Below are 18,557 nucleotides of genomic sequence, written 5' to 3' on the forward strand. Positions count from 1 at the left end.
TCTTTTATTAGTTGAAGTTTCAAATTATAATTTAGCTTTTATACATTTTATTGGTATTTGTAGATTTTTACGTGTTGTTTTCAATGTAATAATAATTTCTGGATAATTTGTAGGTGATGTCTGTTAAGCATGTCTATTCTTTTCTTTGAGTACCTGTGTACCAGTATGTCGCATCGCTATTGGAGTTACGTCAAATTCAATTTGATAGATGTCACTTTCTTGCAAGTTTCTCGTGAGAAATAAATGTGTTCTGTCATTTGTGCTTTCCTGCAAAATTTTTAGTTTTCGGCTCCTTCGTTGATGACATATAAATTATAAATATTATATTCATTTATTAATTTTACTTTAACAAATACTTGTGAAAGTGCATATAAGAAAATGGATTTAAATAGATTATCAAATGAAAAAAAACTCAATCTTTGTAGATGGTATTTTAAAGGTAATACTTAAAGTTATAAGAAAGTTTTCATGTGAATTTTTTTTTATAATACTATATATATATATATATATATATATATATATATATATATATTATAGTTCTTTTAAAAGTTCTTTAGCTTAATATAGTTTATATACCTTGTAATATTTGCAGAATTAATTCTTCTATACTTGTAAACAAATAAATACAATAATATTAGAGTATCAGCAAATCATATAGAAATATTTGTAGGATACATGTCGTGATCGTAGACATGTACATCATCAAAGTAAACAAATAAAATATATAATATATTTATTTACTGATATTAGCATAAATTAGATAATGGAGTATTTTAACACTATATTCTCTCTGCCTTTGTTCATAAATTTTTACAAGTCATAGGACATGTAGAGAAAAGTCAGTGTTCAGATACACCAATTTTCCTAATCCAAATTGGAGCAGAACACTTTGTCTACCAGAGCAAAGAAATGAAGATAATTTTACAGTCAGATATTTTCGCACTGCATCATCCAATTTAATCCACCCCAAATATCATATTTTCAGCTTACAATGTAAATACACACAAAGATGTGATATTATCATTTTTTTATAGTATTCATATTTATTGTTTTAAAATGTTATGTACATTGCAGTTGGTTGCATCCTCTTACCATTTGTTTGGGCAGTGAATGCATTGTGGTTCTTCAGGGAAGCCTTCATCAAGCCACCATTTGATGAACAGAAACAAATAAAGAAATGTAAGTTTTTTATTATTTTATAAACCTATATGACTGTTATTATTACTAGGAAACCAAAAAATTGATAGCTTCATGCTTTTTCCTTTATAGCAGGGTAGGTGATGGGGACCTAGTGTTAAGACATTCTGTGACTTTCTATTTTCCAGATATTGCATGTTGAAAACTGAAATGAAGTGGGATTTCAAATCAAAATTATTCTTATATCACATTCTACACAGTTAAACTTCCTGGTGACTTGCACTATTAATAAAAAAACTGTGCTCTTTTCTTATGATTTTTTTTTTATAAAAATCTACATATATTCTGCTAATAAGCAGAAAAAACATATTGTCAAGATACTCTACCTTCCATGCACCAAGAATTTGAGTATTGAGTGTTGCAAGACAAAGGTCTTCTAGACAGAGGAATTGAGAGTATTTCATTACCTAGATTGGGCATTGAACCCACAACCATCTCATTTTTAGTGAGACACACTCACTCCACCACAATGGTATTTTGCAAGCTTTGTATAAATAATATTTTATTACATTACAGATGTTATAATGAGTGGTGCGGGAGCTGTAGTATGGGCGATACTGTTAATTACATGGGTCATTACTTTCCAAGTCCAAAGAGTTTCATGGGGTCCTATGGGAGATACATTATCATTTATAGTGCCTTTGGGTCGAGCTTAGACATTTAATAATGTTAAATATATATGTATATTAAAATTGTTAAAGAATTAATCCACACTTAAAAAAAGCTTGATAGTGAAATAATATGAATTTTTTGTTAATTATTGTTTTGTAAATTTGAATATGGACTTGTATTTCACTTTGATATTATTTTTTTCTTCATGTGAAATAACATTTTAAAATGTTGTAAAGCTACAATTATTGTGAATTTGTTTCTCTAATGTGATTATTTATAGTAACAATTAATATTAAATAGTCGTAAGATAATAATTACATATATTTTGTTGCCTGTGACTTGGTTTAAATATGTATGAATGTTTGTAAGCAGTTGTTTCTTTTATAATATAAAATAAAATATAACATTGATTTAAATTATTTTTTATGCTTTAGTTATAATGTATTTTTAGATAGTAAGAAACAATGTAATGATATTATTATAATATGAAAAATACAGTTTCTGGTCAAAAATAAGCTAAAAACTATTTCCCCTCTTAATCATTTCTTAAATTCAATAAGTTATATATTTAGTTTTTATTATCTTTAAAACTTTAATTTATTGTAACAATAGTATAAATCTTTCCTTAAATTTGTATACAATTAAATAAAATACAATTTTATATGTATTATAAATGTTTTATTTTACAATATATACATTAAATATTACATTATTTAATTTAGCATTTTGTCACAGTGGGGCAGCATGTGACTGTAAACGCGACAGTGGTTGAATTATTTTAATTTCCCTGGTTCCGCCACACAACACTAGCAGTGCTCTTGAATAGACAATATGGAGTATTATTAGTATCTCATTTTATTAATTTTAAATATACATTTAATAACAATTCCTTTGCACCAAAATATAAGAGTATTAATACAAAAAGTAATTTAAACAAAAACCAATCTTAAATGATTAATCTCATAAATTCATATAAATCATTAAATATAATAAATGTGTAAAGACTAAAAACGGAAAATTAAATTACTAAGTTCATTTTTTATCTGTACACAGTATCAGTATCTGTCAGTATACAGCGGGGTAGGCGGAGGAAAACTAGTGTTAAGACACTCCGTTTTATATACATTAGTTTTAATACTGTTTACTCTATCCTAACAAATCGTGGTGACGCGAGCCGTCTTTCTTGCCTTATTTTTACTATTTCACATTTTGCTATCCTGAAATTATAAATAATGATTAGTTATTAAATACAAACTATTTTTAAAATATCTATTAGTATCATAAATTTGAAAGTTTATGAGGATGGGTGTATAAATGTTGTATAATTTGCCTGTATTATAATAATAAGTTGCTATTGCCAGTGTTATATGAAAATTTCGCTTATCCGTATAATTCATGGTCAATCCGCGGTATCCGAACAATCGGGTTTCCATATCTAAGTGCATGTCTTCATCAAGCCTACCTCAGCAACAGGAGCAGTGCGACGAGATCGCAGGACACGAGCATGTAGAATACGCCGCGCCAGCTGCCCGCGCTCGACACCACGCCCGCCACCATGGGGCCCACCGCCGCGCCTGCAAAGAGAGAGATTTGACACTAGCTATGATTATCCAATATCTTTTAAAATACCACACATTATACACATATAAATATTAAATCCGCAACATGCAATGCCTCGAGAATTCGGCGGAAAGTGCGGATCGGAACTTAATAGAACCGGAGTATCTTAAGACTAGGTTCCTTGTGCCTACCCTGCTATGTGTGAGCTACAGTGTAAACCTAAAAAATAAATAAGCAAATATTAAAAGCGTAATGAGATATTACAAAAAAGTTCCCTAGCAATAATTGTACAAAAATGAAGCTCACCAATACTCCCAGTACCGTCTATGATGGCAGTTACCGTCGCTAGCGCTTGAGCGTCACCAGCGAGGCTACTGTGAGTACCTGTGTGCATATAATATACATTCAAATATTAAAATATACATACATATTTTTGTAGAAAACTAGCAACTACTTTGTTTTAGTTTCTATAAACTGTGCACTTACCCAATTCAGCGCTGACAGCGGTGGTGATCAGGGCGTATGGCCCGTTCACCAGCACGCCCGCTGTCACCAGCAACGCTACGTTCAGCGTGTAGGATAGCGCTCCCCACGTTTGGTACGCTAAAAGCTATATAAAAAATAAGAAATGTTGTATTTATATCTAATTTACAGTTTCACGCAATAGCAGTAGGCTAGGCAGAGGCTAGAAAGATCTAGTGTTGGGATGAAATTCGCCTCAATTTGAAAAGAAGCAAAGTGCGGCTTTGCGTTCCGCCCCAGAAGTTCGGCTGCAAGTGGAGAATGGCATTACATAATCTTTTTTTAAATTTTCTATGCAGAGTAAAAGATAATAAAAGCAAAACTCACAAACCACAATTTACAAAGAAAACAGAGACTTTGAAATTAATTTTGTAATAGGAGTTGTCTAACGACGGTCTCTACGTCAAAATAAAAGGTTTACAGGAAAACGAAAAAAAATATTTTGCTTTTGAAAAATCAAAATCGTCGGGCTCGCCCACTGAGGGTTCCGTATAAAAATTTTAGGTCTCGAGCTTCTTCCGATATGCAAACTTAGCTTAGCTATAATTTTAGGTTAACCGGAGTACCCTGTAATTTTAATCCCTTTTACAGTGTCTACAAACCCGTTTTTTTCCTATATAAACGGCCATATCTTTTTTTAATTAAATATAGAAATACGATTTTTTCAGGAAATCAAGGGATCGTAGATGGTTTAAAATTCAACTTGATATCTCCAAGTGTTCCTAAAATAAAGGTTCTTGACAAACCAACAGACGGACGGACAACAAAAGGTACGGTACCCTAAAAATTAAACAAACTTATAATTTATTATAAATTATTATTTATACATGACACATTTGTGCAACATATGTGTACCCATATATGTAAAAGTGCCAGTTATACTCACGACGGGCGCACAAATTCCATAGAAGACTATGCAGACGCAGGCGGGCGCGCCCACGCAGTCCGCCAGCAGGCCCGCCAGCGCCGCGCCCACGACGCCGCCTACATCGAACGCCGTGCTTAGCTCACCGGACTCCTTTGGGGTCAGGTGGGCTATGAGAATAAAGACACTAAGTTAGATATCGGATTTGAACTCGTTCTCCGTTTTGCAAGATATCCAGGGTTGTACGCGATACAATTAAGAAATCAAAATTAGAAATTACAAAATACTCGGACGAAGCGAAGAATGTGAGTGACTCCAACCCAAAACAAAATTAAGTTGAGACAATCTAAACTACACCTTTATTCAGTTGAACTAAATAGAGTGACTCTACTTTTTTAAAAATGAATATGTACAACTAAAAAAATATACTCACTAGAAGAATTAATATATAAAGGCAGCCAGTACAGAAACGTGTAGCTGACCAACTTTGCGAAGAATAGAGAGAGGGAGAATTCAATCACTCCGGGTATGGAGAGAGCGCGCGAGAGCGAGACAGCACCACCGTTAGGACGAGACGAACGATGCGAGAGTAACGCTGTTTCTTCTGTTACGTCGTCTTGTTGGTACTAAAAAATATAATTTAATTTCATTCTCGTGAAATAGTTTAACCAAGTATAAAAAGTTTTAAATTAAGGGAAGAAACCGGAAATTTGTTATTTACCAAATATGAAGTGATTTTATCGATTATTAATACAATTTTACATTAAATCAGAATATATTGGAGCGAGACGACCGAACAGAAAGTAGCGCTGTTACTTACTCATGGTCGTACTAAAATATGGTAAATAAGTTAAGTAATACCATTAGTAGTAAAGTTATTTTACCAATTATTCATTTTATTAATTAATTTGAAAAACAAAATACACAATACCGTAAATTACAATACGAGTACATGTAAGGTAATTTCAATAAAATATGTTATTTAGTTTTTTAGTAAAATTCACGTTTGCGAATTAATAACATATTTTATGGTAAGGGTAATTTCAGATTGTAAAAAAGATCAATTGTAAAAAATTATCAAGTTTGATGGCGATCATTAAAATTGATGGTTTTTCTAATATTATAAAAACTTTTTACACTTATAACTTTAAAATATATATGTATTTTAAAACTATTAGCAAGAAAAATATATCACTTTAACATTTGGTAAAATATATAAAATATAGGATTATAAAATTTTACCAAATATAAAGTTTACCACTATTTATCAACTAAGTTAGCACAAGCTACATCTTACCGGAGGGGAGTTAGCTGAGTGACGTGAAGGTCGCAAGCTGGCTGCCTGCAAACATGCTGTTATTTAGTGACAGTGACATAGCGAGTGATGATGAGAGTAGGAGTGTAACGGAAAGTGATAGCAACGGTGATTAACTGTGATAAGAGCTTAGAGAGAAATAAAAAGTGAGTCACAATAAAAATAGTGATATAAAGTGATCACAAGTTAGAAAACAGTTTTAGTGAACTAACAAAAATACAATTTAATGTTGAATTTAAAACTTACCTGGTCACCAACTATGACTGTTTGACTGACTGATTCTTCTTCATCATCAGACCTATGGGATTGTCTGCTCGGCTGTAAACAATTGTTTTTTAATCTTCGCTTAAAAATGTACCACAAAACTATTACAATTTATTACAGCTTCTCCCTTTCATCCGCATAAAGCAGGGTAGGGAGAGGGATCCTACTGTTGTTGGTGGACCTCAATGCCGCACATTGTCTTCGAAGGAGGATAGAGGGAAGGTGAAAATAGTTCATAGCCTCGAATGTGAACCCTCACGTTTACAGTGAGACACTGTGCCACAGCGGCCTCAATCATTTAATTTTCATTCTTTATTTTTTGTCAGCTTCACGCACTGCTCCACTACAACGAGATGGTCTATTCTATAAATTTTATTTATGCAATTAAACGTTAACCATTATATTTCCATGCATTGTTATCTATATTGATCTTATCTTTATAGTTTTATTTATGTAATACATATCTTTTTTATGTTTTGCTGAACAAAACTTAAATTATACTTACATAAAAATTGTGAATATCTTACGATATTATAAAACAAAAAACGAAAATATATAAAAAAATAATTTTGAAATTAATTATTATTTACCTAACAATTTACAGTTAATAACAAAAACACCAGCTAACAAAAAAGTAAATCCTCCTAAAAAAATAAAAAAATATATTAAAAAATATCTCACCGTTCTCTCGGTACTTAGTGTCAAACCAACGTTCCTAGGTTCAGGAGGTAGGAACAGAAAGACGAACAAAGCAACTATTCCCATTACTAGCGCTGGATATATGAACGACAGTGACCAGTCGTGTTCTACGTATTCAGCTGCCATTACGGTGCCTAAAGAAAAAAAAATTTCATTGAACACTATCACTTTGAGTTAAAATTTTACGTTTATTAGGTATATTCAAATTGATACTACAAAATATTTTTTAATTAAGTAGACTTTGGTTTTAAATGACATTTCAATTATGGACATAAACTTAAGAAATTAAAGAATTGTTTAATAAAGAAAAACAAAACAGCGTCACAGTGTGTCCCACATGTGCACACAGCAGTCGCGCCGAGTGAGAGCAGATGAGACGGAAGCTTTAAGTTTTTTCCTCATAAAAATAAAAAAAATACCAATTAACCTAAAATATTGCCAAGTGAAGTATGCGAGTTCCACAGTCCAAATATGAGTCCTTTCTTGGCGTTGCCGAACCATTTGCCGACTATCGCCACCGTGCCCGGCCAACCTGTCGTTTGAGCAATGCCTGCTCCTGCCTAAAGGAAAACAAATAATTATATTTTTTAACAAAAAAATCGACATCTTCAATTTCAACTTTATAATATATCCATAATCAGAACTTAAGCAAATTTTCATCAAACTACACTTGATGCCTTTCTAATGAGCACACGAGCACACACGAGCAACATGAGCTTACAAATAAAAAAAGAATCAAAATCGGTTCATCCAGACAAAACTTCTGAGGTAACAGACATAAAAAACTCCTCCTTACGGAAGTCGGTAACCGCCACAAATTCTTACCTGTACCAACAAATAATAGGATATATCATGCACGTCCAACGTCCTGCCAAGTCCGAACAAGTAACAGAATATGGAGGACACTAACATGCCGAGAGACAAGAAATATCTCAAGTCCACTCTCTCCGCTATCATACCTGAAAAGAAAGAAAGATTTCAGCATCGTCTCTATCGGTCTACATGGGTTAACGACAATATGGCACGAAAATTAAATGTTATAAATTATATTATTATTTATACATTTACGTGTAGTGTGTACTTAAGTCTATAGAGATTTAATTAATAATTTTTCAAATTTAAAATAAGAAAATGAAATTTAGTAAAAATATTTTCATCTGATTTAATTTAGCACTGATCATTTTATGTGTTTATTTTTATGTGGACATGGACAGGTCGCTATCTCTTCTCCCTCCCTCATTTTTCTCCCTTTTCCCCCATTTCTGCGGCTATGGAGATTACCAAAGTAAAGATTATAATAGGCAAAAGTTGAAATGAATTAATAGTTTTTTTTTCATATTTGGCCAAGGAGACAAGTTGAACCTAATGGTCAATCACTGTATTTTTACATCTGGTTTACTTATAAGTAAATATTTTCCGGTAAGGAAACCTTTTTAGAGGATTCTGTTCCATTTTAAAGCATAAAAAGCTGTTTGGTTTTTTATTCAGAAAAATCTGATGTATGCCGATATTCTTTAGTATGTTCTCAAAATATGTACCTAATACCTACTTGGAGAAACCGAATACATTATGATAATTTAGTTTTGTTAAGATCTCAAATACAACAAGTTTAGTGTATTAGCTTTTAGAAAATACAAATTTAACAGCCACTAAAATTTGCCAAATAATGCGAAGCGTTATTACCATAATAAACCTTACCAGAGACAAACATAGCCCCCGCGTAAGAGAACAGGAAGGCCGAGTCCAATGTGCCCAACAACGTGTTGGCGTCTTTTGTGTCTGAAACAACAGCATTGTTACATTTATCATTCAGTTTCCACCGATATTCAAAAAATAAGAGGCCGTCGTGGCGCAGCAGCACAAGGGTGTGACTGTAACGCGACGGTTGTGGGTTCGAGGAGTCCACTCGAGGAATCCACCCACTACGAAAAGACGTCCTATGCAATTTGACTTGATCATCAAAGAATAGCTTGAAAAAAGTTATCGAGCTGCTTATTAGAGCATATCATACGTCATTTTATATTCAAGGTCTAAAATGTAGTGATAAATAGTAATAAACGAACAAAAGTTATCGCATATTATGTAAATACAAAATAATTATAATGTCCCGTCCTACCGATGTACACTTAAATCATTCAAATTATATACGGATTTTGATGCGGTTTTCACTAACAGGTATTAGAATAAAATCTATAATATAAATTTTTGAATACATAATAATAAACATTTGAATGTGATATCGTAGAAAAAGCCAACAAAGCCAACAACGAGTGATGTGCCGCTATGTTTTCAATTCTCAGCATATCTTTAAGATATAACGTGTTAGCAGCAGTATAACGTTACTGGCTAGTGGCTATACCGAAAATATGTATAAGTACCTATTACTCTGTATAGATAAGGAAGCTATATATCTCAGGAACTACTGTTTCGTATTAAAAAATTATTTCGAAATAAATATGTAAATTCTTAACAAATAATCGAGGATAGTTCATTCATCTATGAAAGCTATAGGCCTTTCAAATTACGTTAATTATTTCGAGGTAACCTAATGTTAGGTATATTGGTACGTATCCGTCCGGTTCCGTACGGTATGGGAACTCTTAAATATATAATTTATTCTGCAACAGAAATACACCGCCTGTGAAAGTTTGTGTTAAAATCGCCAACTATCACGGTTTGTGAGATACAGCGTTGTGATAGACGGATAGACAGACATCAGAATCTTAGAAATGGGTCTTATATTTATTATTTATTGCCTTTGGATACGGAACTCTAAAACAAAAAAAAAAATTTTACATTTTCTTTATGTGAATTTAAAAGGTCTCTCAAAATACTTACTAAAAGGCGCCCAGTTACACCACTGGTCGTCGCCCGGCCTCACTCCCGGTGGTGGAGTGAGGGCGCTACAGTTCTGATGCAGAACACTCTTTACCACTGATATCGGTTTCCTCGTCAAATGATATGTCATGTATGTGAAGTATGTCAGTATTAAAACACTTGCTTGGTACCTGGAACAAATGTTAAAGTGAGCTGAGATTTTTTAAGCCTCAAGGATTTGTTCTGGGTATATAGCTGGATAGGCAGAGGGAGTCTTATGTCTACAAACTTCAAATAAATTTGTAAAGTCCATTTTTTTTTCAAACAAAATATAATTTGTCCAAATAAATGTGACAATTGTGGGCTTCATTCCCACTTAGATGAATGAATTATTTTTATATAATAAATTAATTTCGGTTAATTAATTTAAATCGGTTAAGCCAATCAATACATAATAACTTTTTTTGAAGAAAATAGAGAAGAAAGCATAATTTTAATTACTTTTACTAATTAATTTAAAAAATACATAATAATTTAAAAAAACCACACAAATTAAATAATTACATTAATGTAGATAATTTATACAAATATGTGTCATTTAATAAAATTTATCAAAACATTATTCTTCCATTAGTAATACAAGCATGTTTCAAATAAAACAATGTCATATAAGTGATATGATAGAGTCATATTACTTAACAACAAGATGATTCATTCATAAGTTGAAATTATAACATATATGCAAATTTGTTGTATTAATAATATTATTTAACTTCATCATGTATCCCACATAAAACAGTAATAGGCACGGAGAACCTAGTGCACTCCACACTCCATTCCCCAAGTGAAACCAAGAGTTGTTGTTGTTGTCTAGAGATTACTTATTGAATGGTGGGCTGCTCAATCTGTTTTTTTTTTATACTGCAAAAATAAAAATAATTTGTACCCATTCAAAACCACTTTGTTCCGCTGATATAATATTGAAATTATAATATGTAGGTAGATTCTAGATATTGTTTTTTCATAAGCAAATTTTGTTGTTTAGTGGATTAGTAGCTCTACACATGATGGTGATGGTTGTGGATGTCCACTTAAAACATTTTTGTCTGTTGTGAGATTAAAATTATTTGATATAGTAACATTTGTATACATTCTCTGTATATTGTTTGAAATAACTCTGTATATTGTGATGCAGTGGGACAAAGACTGATAGTCTGTCAGGGGAATATCAATTCTCATAATTGAGCAGTCTTTTATTATTATTATTAGGTTTCCAACAAACTCATTTCCCGACACAAAGTGACTTGACATTAGGTTTCCTCTTCTTACCATGCTATATGTGGGAGACAGAGTGACAGACAGACAGAAAATGTGGACTAATATGTAAACTATATATACATTTTTTTACTTTTTATTGTTATGAAAACATTATTGTAATCTCTCTTATCATATAATCATTATAATCTTAATGGCTAATTACAATCATATATTATACATCTCTTTTATGGATGCTACAATAAATAGTACTGCTATTCTCGTTAGCTTCACAAATAGATATAAACCCATAACTATTTACTAGTGTTTCATCAAAATTATAATATTACTTATCATTATAAGTATCAATTATACATAGGTAATGCTATAATTATAATGAAAAGTAAAAGCAAAAACTTAAATAAAACAAAATCTTATATTGTATGAAAATGAAGAATGAATAAATAAATAACACTCTTTATTTTACTAAGTTTTAGAAAAAGTTTTTTGTTGTTACAATAAAATATGAATATTTTTCTTATGTTTCATTACAAAATACACAAATGTTATTATAATTATATCTATTTAAATAACATATTGACTCACCATCTCAATCTATTTATTTGAAACCTAGGACACCAAGCTGAACTTAGTTTTTGTAAACACTGAATCCCGACGGGAGCGTCTCTGTTAACACCGCTCATTTTGAACCACTTTATCCACTTTCCTCTCATAAAATAGTCTAAATATAACCACGTATAGGCACAAGTACACGTTATGATCTAATTCATAAACATTTTACAATTAACAAAGGCTTTTGTTTATAATAATAAAAATATAAACGGCATTACAAAATTGTATATTTCTCTATCAAATACTCCTCCGATAGTGTCAATATTGTGACATCCCGTGATTTATGGTAAATTATAGTTAATTTGTGTGAGGTAATAATTGTATTTTAATTCGAACGACTATTATTTGGCGATTTTAAGTTCGAATTCGTGTGCGTTCTTTTGACACGTCCCCATTGTGAATGTCAATGTCATTAGCGTTTTGGTTCTACTTTGGATGTAAAATTCCATATATTAAGAATTCAATTGGATGTAATATTTTTCGAAAGGAATAAAAAATAAGTTAAACATGTTTAACTTTTCTTTTTATTAGGTTTATATACAATTACTATTTATACTATAAATTTGTTTTGTAAATATTAATTTAAATCTTTCGTAACTAAATATTTAAACATAAAACTAATTCTACACAACTTACTATTCATTTTTTAGGTTTTTGAATAGATTGCTATTGTGACAATAAATTCTGCTTATTACGTATGGTACGTAGTATTGATAGTTGTTTTATATAGTTCCCTAGAATAAAAAAAACATTACAAAAACTTATTTAATTTGAAATTGATTTAATTGTCCATGTAATTAATTACACTAAGTACCTATTATACGCAACGTGAATTTTGTGATATAATAACACATAATGCGTTGTACTGTAAGTAACCACAATGAACTATTTTTCCTATTTTTATGTATTTTCTTCAGTTTGCAGGGACAACAGAAGATTGTAAAAATTATCGCTTATTTAATTATTATAAATGTATAGGTTTTCACTAGAATAAGCTAGAGAGAGCTCGGACAGTGGAGACGAGCAGTATAAAGTATTTCAAAGGGGCTCCAGCTAATACTTGCTAGTCCCAGGCTCCACTCTAAGACCCTCAGCCTGCAACGCGATGAGTCCGGCACCCGCATGGTGAATTCATGAAATGCTAAGTAGTTTCTTATTTTCATTGCAGAAATCTATAGCCTATATGCTTTGGACATCAGTAGCATTCGCTAGTATCAGTATTAGGCGAGCGGGGTGGTTAGATCGAGTGGTTGAGTATCAGAAGAAACGTTTTTTTGAAGATTTAAAGAAATCATCTGTTGTAAAAATAAATGGTATTATTTTAGTTTGAATACTTTAAGACACTCTGTTCCTATTAATGGGGGATCCCATTCTCTCAAAATATCGAGGCATTTTGAGTTGTGGAACTCAACGCCACGCTCTGCTTTGTTAACAGAACGAGGAAATTAAAATACAAAAAAAATATTTTCCCAAGTGGGAATCTAAGCCACAATCGTCTCGTTTACAGTCGCACGTTTGTTTCGTGTGTCTATTTGTTAATATTTTCACGCATTAAGTAAATATGTAAATTATATTTTTCTTACAATTTAGCACGAATTGAAAAAGCACCACCCGGATATATAGACTCCAAGAATTGGAACTATGAGTCTGTGATGCGTTTGTTGACATTGATAAGAGACAGTGAAGGAGCTAAACCTGTGAAAATTGCTTTACACCGCGCCATGCAGCCTAGACGATTCATGAGCTTTGCCATGAGCTTAAAAGCCTTTCCAAGTTTGGCAAAGGTATCTTAAATTAATAAACATATTTAAATCTGTCATACGTAGGTACGTCAGTTGCAAATTTTTGATTCAATATGGTAATATAATATCTCTATATAGAATGAATGGCGTTAAAAAGTAACACTCTATATCCGACATGTAGCCTAGTGCTAAGAAACAACACTCGCCACTTGCTCTACGACTGGTCTTTATAAATAAGTAATATTATTTAGAAATGTAATAGCCACTTTAATTAAAGACACTTTTATTTTTCAGGACAGCCCAAACAATTTTTACTATAATGCAGATTCAGGTGAATACTACGCAGACGTAGAACCAGAAATGCATGTTCAGACACTACAAGAGGAAAATCTAATTGTTGTAAATAATCCCGTGGAAGCAAAGTTACCGAGCGCCAAAATAAGTATTCGACTGTTGAGGTATTTGTTTTATTTAGGTATAAAGTCGTTGATAAATAGTTTTTGGTCTCACCTTGATGAGAAGGTCGCTTTTAGTCCATGCCAGGATGAGCTCCGTCTCTGGTAAGGGGATAATGTTGCACCTGTGTCCCCATTAGCGTATCTTGCTTGAATTTAGTTAGTAATTATTGTGGTTGCGGTTAGAAATCCCACTGGTGGGTATGTTTGGGCTTAAATCATTATTATTGTAGCTAATGCTTTCTAGTTATAAATATATGACGATGAAATAGAAAATATAAGCAGTTAATCGAATTATTAGAAGCTTTAAATTACAGATCGATAATGGAAAATAGAGCGAAAATGGCACGTTCAATGCCCACTACAATGAAAGTTATGTAAGTTTTACGTTCATGTTACAATTTATGTATTTCATAGAAATTACCGAATAAGATCACCACAAGACAGTACTTAGTTAATAATAAGTATTGTTTTAGAAGATTTGTTTCCTCATCTTTTTCTCTCATTTTTTAAAATATATTTTATTAGGCAGCAATGATAACTTTCAATCTATTTTTATTTTGTTTTATATATAAATAATGTCTAACTAAGCGCGCCGCTTAGTACTCAACTTGCAATCTACTTCAGGCAGAAAACAAAAAAAAACTTAATTTCTTAGTTCCCTGCCTGCTATACGAAGTAGCGTGAATCTGGAAAAAGTAAATAAGTAAAAATATATAAAAGCCTTAAAGCTTATAATTGTGTCTATGATATAGTACACACTCACTCTAATGATATCTAAATAATCTTTGTCAAAATTTGGATAGAATCAGATTCAGAGGCACTGATTAATAATTACAATTAGGTAAGTACCTACTTATTACATTTTGTTATGTTTAAAGTCCTTGGTCACCAATTACGAAAGGACCTGATGGCACAGAAGCAACCACTGCGAATAAAGGTAATTTTAATAATCATACATACAAGTGAAAATTTTATTATATTATGCTTTTGTTACAATATTAGATCCAACGTAGGGCACTCTAAACGTAATTGAAGGTTATGAATTAACAAATTTGGGTTGCAAATGACCTGCTAAACTACATTTAAATGTAGTTTTATTTAATAAGGCCGGCCATTTGAGGCCAGTTATGGGGGAGAGTCTCACCACTAGGATCCACTAGGCCTAGTGGTAGGACACTCCCCACTATCTGCCTACTCTGCTACATGCAGCATACTGCGTGAAGCTGAAAAAGACTCAAAACTTTAAAGGTTCTTATTATATATTTTAGCAAGTAACAAAATCCGTAAATTTATATAAATATATTTTTTGTAAATATTTATTTTAGGAGGCTCTAACGACACTGTTCAAGAAACTACAATCAGTAATAGTACGGAGTCCGCTCAGAGTACAACAGCGGCTGCATAATGTGTTTATTATTAGTGTGACATACTTGAAAAAATAAGTGATTTAAATGTAAAATAAATAAATATTATATTTTAACAAAATCAATATGATTTGGTTTTTTTGCTAAAATGTAGTTTAATATATATTTATGTGTAATATAAAAATAATAAAAAATATATTTAAAATATATCATGTGTGGTCACAGCTTATTTTAAATTATAATTCAGAATATACTTTTATTAAATTAGTGAATCAATTTTACATTTTTAAATATAAATTATTATAAAAAAATACATTTAAAAATTTAAAAAAACCACTCTTCCGAGGGCGGGACAAGGGTCCAAGCCATCGGTGGCTAGGGCTCCAGAGAGAGGTACCGCCGCACAATACGTGCCGTCTCAAGTAACACTGCCTTCTGTATCCGGTTCTTGATCCAACAGCTAAGCGATAGCCTCTTAAGGTGTTGGTCGAGGCTTTTCGCTATTAGACCGTTAACCGAAACCACTATCGGCACAATGATAGTCGCATTGACATCCCACATGGCGGTAATCTCATGGGCTAGGTCCAAATATTTAGATTGTAATATTTATTCAGTATTATTAGGCTTTATTGCTTTCATGATCGTAATTAAAATGTTTATTACAAATTAAAAATGAGCAACAAAATTTATAGTATTAATTATTACTATATTACCATAGGCCGTGGGTACCGACCGACGATTGTGGGTTCGATCCCCACTCGATGAAGTGAAATATTTATTTAAATTGTTATTCTTATAACAATTTAAATAGTTCGTAGTTTCAATAAGGATTTTCCAATTGTTTTACACAGCAAGGATTTTTTAGTAGGTACCGTAATTTTAAATCTGTGCTACTAATCTTTTCAAGTACTTATTAAAATATATTTAAATGACTATTTTCAGATAGTTAAATGGCTATTTTTAAACGGAAGAAATTATAAACAAAAACCTACCTACTAATAACTACTACAAAAAATATGAAACCAAATATATTGCGCTGAAATAATACATTCAACTCCAATCATCCAATACGTGCAAACGCATCTAAATCTTCGTTGCTAGGCTGCAGGCGTGTTTTTTTTTCGAGCTTGTGGTTAATGCTGAAGAGGGTATTCTGTCCCTGATGAAAAGCAAGCATTACGTGGCTGCCTGTGAGGAAAAATAAATAGAATACATCGGCCGGGAATCGAACCCGGGCGACGTGGCAGGTGAACATTCTACCACTGATCCACCGATGCGTGTAAGGCAGGCGGGCGCGGCAGACGCGCTTGAATAAGCCGTTTCGCAGCAAGGATTTTTTGATATTGGAACAACTTCTAAAGTACTTATTAAAATGAAAAACAGTAAAAGACAGTTTTGGTCTACATTAAATGGCCAACGTAACTAATATACTTATTTATATGCTGAGAGTAAGGGATAAGTGAAACTTGAATCGATACAGCTGATGTGTTAACAGCGTGATGTGTCAACAATTAAATGCGTTTTTCTCTAAAACTATTCGCAATTTCAAAATAGTGTAAGCAGGAAATGTTATCTTCGTTTAACGTAGAAAATTAATAAAGTATTTTAAAGGATAAGGATTTATACCATCGTGGAAAAATATCCCTCACAATAAAAGATATATTGAAATTACTAGTGGACCCGGACGCGGCTACGCCTGCTTCAACTATAAGAATATTTATCCTATATCTTATAAAACAAAGTCGCTTTTCGTGTCTGTCTGTTGTTTCTAACTCTTCTTCTTCTAAACCACCCAACGGATTTCGATGCGGTCTTCACCATTAAGTCAAGTGTTTTTCGTAGAAGGTTTATATATAGTTTATTATTTGTACATTCTTACGTAAATTAACATAAATACGATAAATGTGTATAAAGTCCTACCCGTTGAGACACTTTCGCGCATGCGCTGCTCTAATGTTAAGTACTACATAAAATAAATGTACTGGAGTATTGTTTCTCTTAATAAGATCTACAAAAAAGTCCGGGAGAGCATATTCGTATCTTTTAAGAATAACGTGTAGTGATCATATTTCTGTCTGAAAATAGTAATTTCAATATATTTTATATTGTGAGGGATATTTTTCCATAATGGTATTAATCCTTATCCTTTAAAATACTTTATTAATTTTCTACGTTAAACGAAGATAAAATTTGCTTTTTACAATATTTCGAAATTGCGAATAGTTTTACAAAAAAACGCATTTAATTGTTGACACATCCCGCCGTTGACACATCAGGTGTATGTTACTCAAGTTTCACTTATCCCTTACTCTCAGCATATAAATAAGTACATTAGTTACGTTGGCCATTTAATGTAGACCAAAACTGTCTTTTACTGTTTTTCATTTTAATAAGTACTTTAGAAGTTGTTACAATATCAAAAAAATCCTTGCTGCGAAACGGCTCGCTACTCGCCATGCGTCCGCCGTGCCCGCTTGCCTTACACGCATCGGTGGTTCAGTGGTAGAATGCTCGCCTGCCACGCGGGCGGCCCAGGTTCGATTCCCGGCCCATGCATTTTATTTAATTTTCCTCACAGGCAACCACGTAGTGCTTCCTTTTCACCAGGGACAGAATACCCTCTTCAGCATTAACCACTAGCTCGAAAAAAAAACTTGCCTGCCGCTATAGCAACGAAGATTTAGATGCGTTTGCACTTGCATTGGATAATTGGAGTTGAATGTATTATTTCAGCGCGATATATTTGGTTTCATATTTTTTGTAGTTAGTTAGTTAGTTATTAGTAGGTAGGTTTTTATTTATAATTTCTTCCGTTTAAAAATGGTCATTTAACTATCTAAAAATAGTCATTAAAATATATTTTAATAAGTACTTGAAAAGATTAGTAGCACAGATTTAAAATTACGGTACCTACTAAAAAAATTCTTGCTGTGTAAAACAATTGGAAAATCCTTATTGAAACTACGAAAATGCGGGTTTCATTAGGGTTTAATTAATTTTCACATTATCTTAAGTGCTTGCAAACAAACATTATATGAATAAACCAGTAGTAAAAGCGGGCGAAGCCGCAAGAGGGTCGCTAGTTAAATATATTCATGAAATTATTTTCAATTCTCAATAGAATTAGTAAGAAAATATAAGCTCAAATAATCAAAAAGAATAATAAGTAGATACACATTATTAGAAAAAATTATCTGAGTTATTGAAATGAAATAACAAAAGGATTAAAAGTAACTAAAGGATAGGTATTCTTAA

General features: G+C 32.1%; 3 protein-coding genes across 6 annotated transcripts; 2 read left to right on the forward strand and 1 right to left on the reverse strand.

Annotated features, from left to right (window-relative positions):
- The first annotated feature begins 213 nt into the window (after nucleotides 1-213).
- Nucleotides 214-2,473, forward strand: pen-2 (presenilin enhancer, gamma-secretase subunit). Its single transcript, XM_085203969.1, has 3 exons — nucleotides 214-439; nucleotides 1,075-1,179; nucleotides 1,714-2,473. Exons 1-3 carry the CDS (start codon nucleotides 379-381, stop codon nucleotides 1,851-1,853), a joined length of 306 nt encoding a protein of 101 aa, XP_085060095.1. The 5' UTR covers nucleotides 214-378; the 3' UTR covers nucleotides 1,854-2,473.
- Nucleotides 2,466-12,151, reverse strand: MFS16 (major facilitator superfamily transporter 16). 3 transcript variants are annotated; one of them, XM_085203966.1, is made up of 14 exons: nucleotides 11,712-12,151; nucleotides 9,873-10,042; nucleotides 8,733-8,813; nucleotides 7,860-7,993; nucleotides 7,462-7,594; nucleotides 7,017-7,168; nucleotides 6,318-6,389; nucleotides 6,054-6,098; nucleotides 5,190-5,382; nucleotides 4,778-4,926; nucleotides 3,856-3,979; nucleotides 3,676-3,753; nucleotides 3,272-3,383; nucleotides 2,466-3,026 (listed from the first exon to the last, which is right to left on the reverse strand). In XM_085203966.1, exons 1-14 carry the CDS (start codon nucleotides 11,837-11,839, stop codon nucleotides 2,951-2,953), a joined length of 1,647 nt encoding a protein of 548 aa, XP_085060092.1. In that variant the 5' UTR covers nucleotides 11,840-12,151; the 3' UTR covers nucleotides 2,466-2,950. The 3 variants fall into 3 exon arrangements, with proteins under 3 accessions (XP_085060092.1, XP_085060094.1, XP_085060093.1); XM_085203968.1 differs by lacking the exon at nucleotides 11,712-12,151 and adding an exon at nucleotides 10,353-10,371; XM_085203967.1 differs by lacking the exon at nucleotides 6,054-6,098.
- A 198-nt stretch (nucleotides 12,152-12,349) lies between these two features.
- LOC146528175 (uncharacterized) lies at nucleotides 12,350-15,427 on the forward strand. 2 transcript variants are annotated; one of them, XM_085203971.1, is made up of 7 exons: nucleotides 12,350-12,438; nucleotides 12,907-13,051; nucleotides 13,329-13,522; nucleotides 13,775-13,938; nucleotides 14,253-14,312; nucleotides 14,817-14,875; nucleotides 15,264-15,427. In XM_085203971.1, exons 1-7 carry the CDS (start codon nucleotides 12,436-12,438, stop codon nucleotides 15,341-15,343), a joined length of 705 nt encoding a protein of 234 aa, XP_085060097.1. In that variant the 5' UTR covers nucleotides 12,350-12,435; the 3' UTR covers nucleotides 15,344-15,427. The 2 variants fall into 2 exon arrangements, with proteins under 2 accessions (XP_085060097.1, XP_085060096.1); XM_085203970.1 differs by lacking the exon at nucleotides 12,350-12,438 and adding an exon at nucleotides 12,445-12,605.
- The last annotated feature ends 3,130 nt before the right edge of the window (nucleotides 15,428-18,557 follow it).

This window comes from Heliconius melpomene, chromosome 20 (genome assembly GCF_056956725.1).
Source record: "Heliconius melpomene rosina isolate 202511_hmr_F chromosome 20, ASM5695672v1, whole genome shotgun sequence".
NCBI lineage: Eukaryota > Metazoa > Arthropoda > Insecta > Lepidoptera > Nymphalidae > Heliconius > Heliconius melpomene.

Coding starts and splice junctions, on each gene's coding strand:
- pen-2 (XM_085203969.1), top strand. CDS start 379: ATGGATTTAAATAGATTATCAAATGAAAAAAAACTCAATCTTTGTAGA. Junction 440..1,074: donor TTGTAGATGGTATTTTAAAG/GTAATACTTAAA, acceptor TGTACATTGCAG/TTGGTTGCATCCTCTTACCA. Junction 1,180..1,713: donor ACAGAAACAAATAAAGAAAT/GTAAGTTTTTTA, acceptor ATTACATTACAG/ATGTTATAATGAGTGGTGCG.
- MFS16 (XM_085203966.1), bottom strand. CDS start 11,839: ATGAGAGGAAAGTGGATAAAGTGGTTCAAAATGAGCGGTGTTAACAGA. Junction 7,595..7,859: donor CCTATTATTTGTTGGTACAG/GTAAGAATTTGT, acceptor GTTTTCCTTTAG/GCAGGAGCAGGCATTGCTCA. Junction 3,754..3,855: donor CGCTGTCAGCGCTGAATTGG/GTAAGTGCACAG, acceptor ATATGCACACAG/GTACTCACAGTAGCCTCGCT.
- LOC146528175 (XM_085203970.1), top strand. Junction 13,052..13,328: donor ATCTGTTGTAAAAATAAATG/GTATTATTTTAG, acceptor CTTACAATTTAG/CACGAATTGAAAAAGCACCA. Junction 13,523..13,774: donor CCTTTCCAAGTTTGGCAAAG/GTATCTTAAATT, acceptor TTTATTTTTCAG/GACAGCCCAAACAATTTTTA.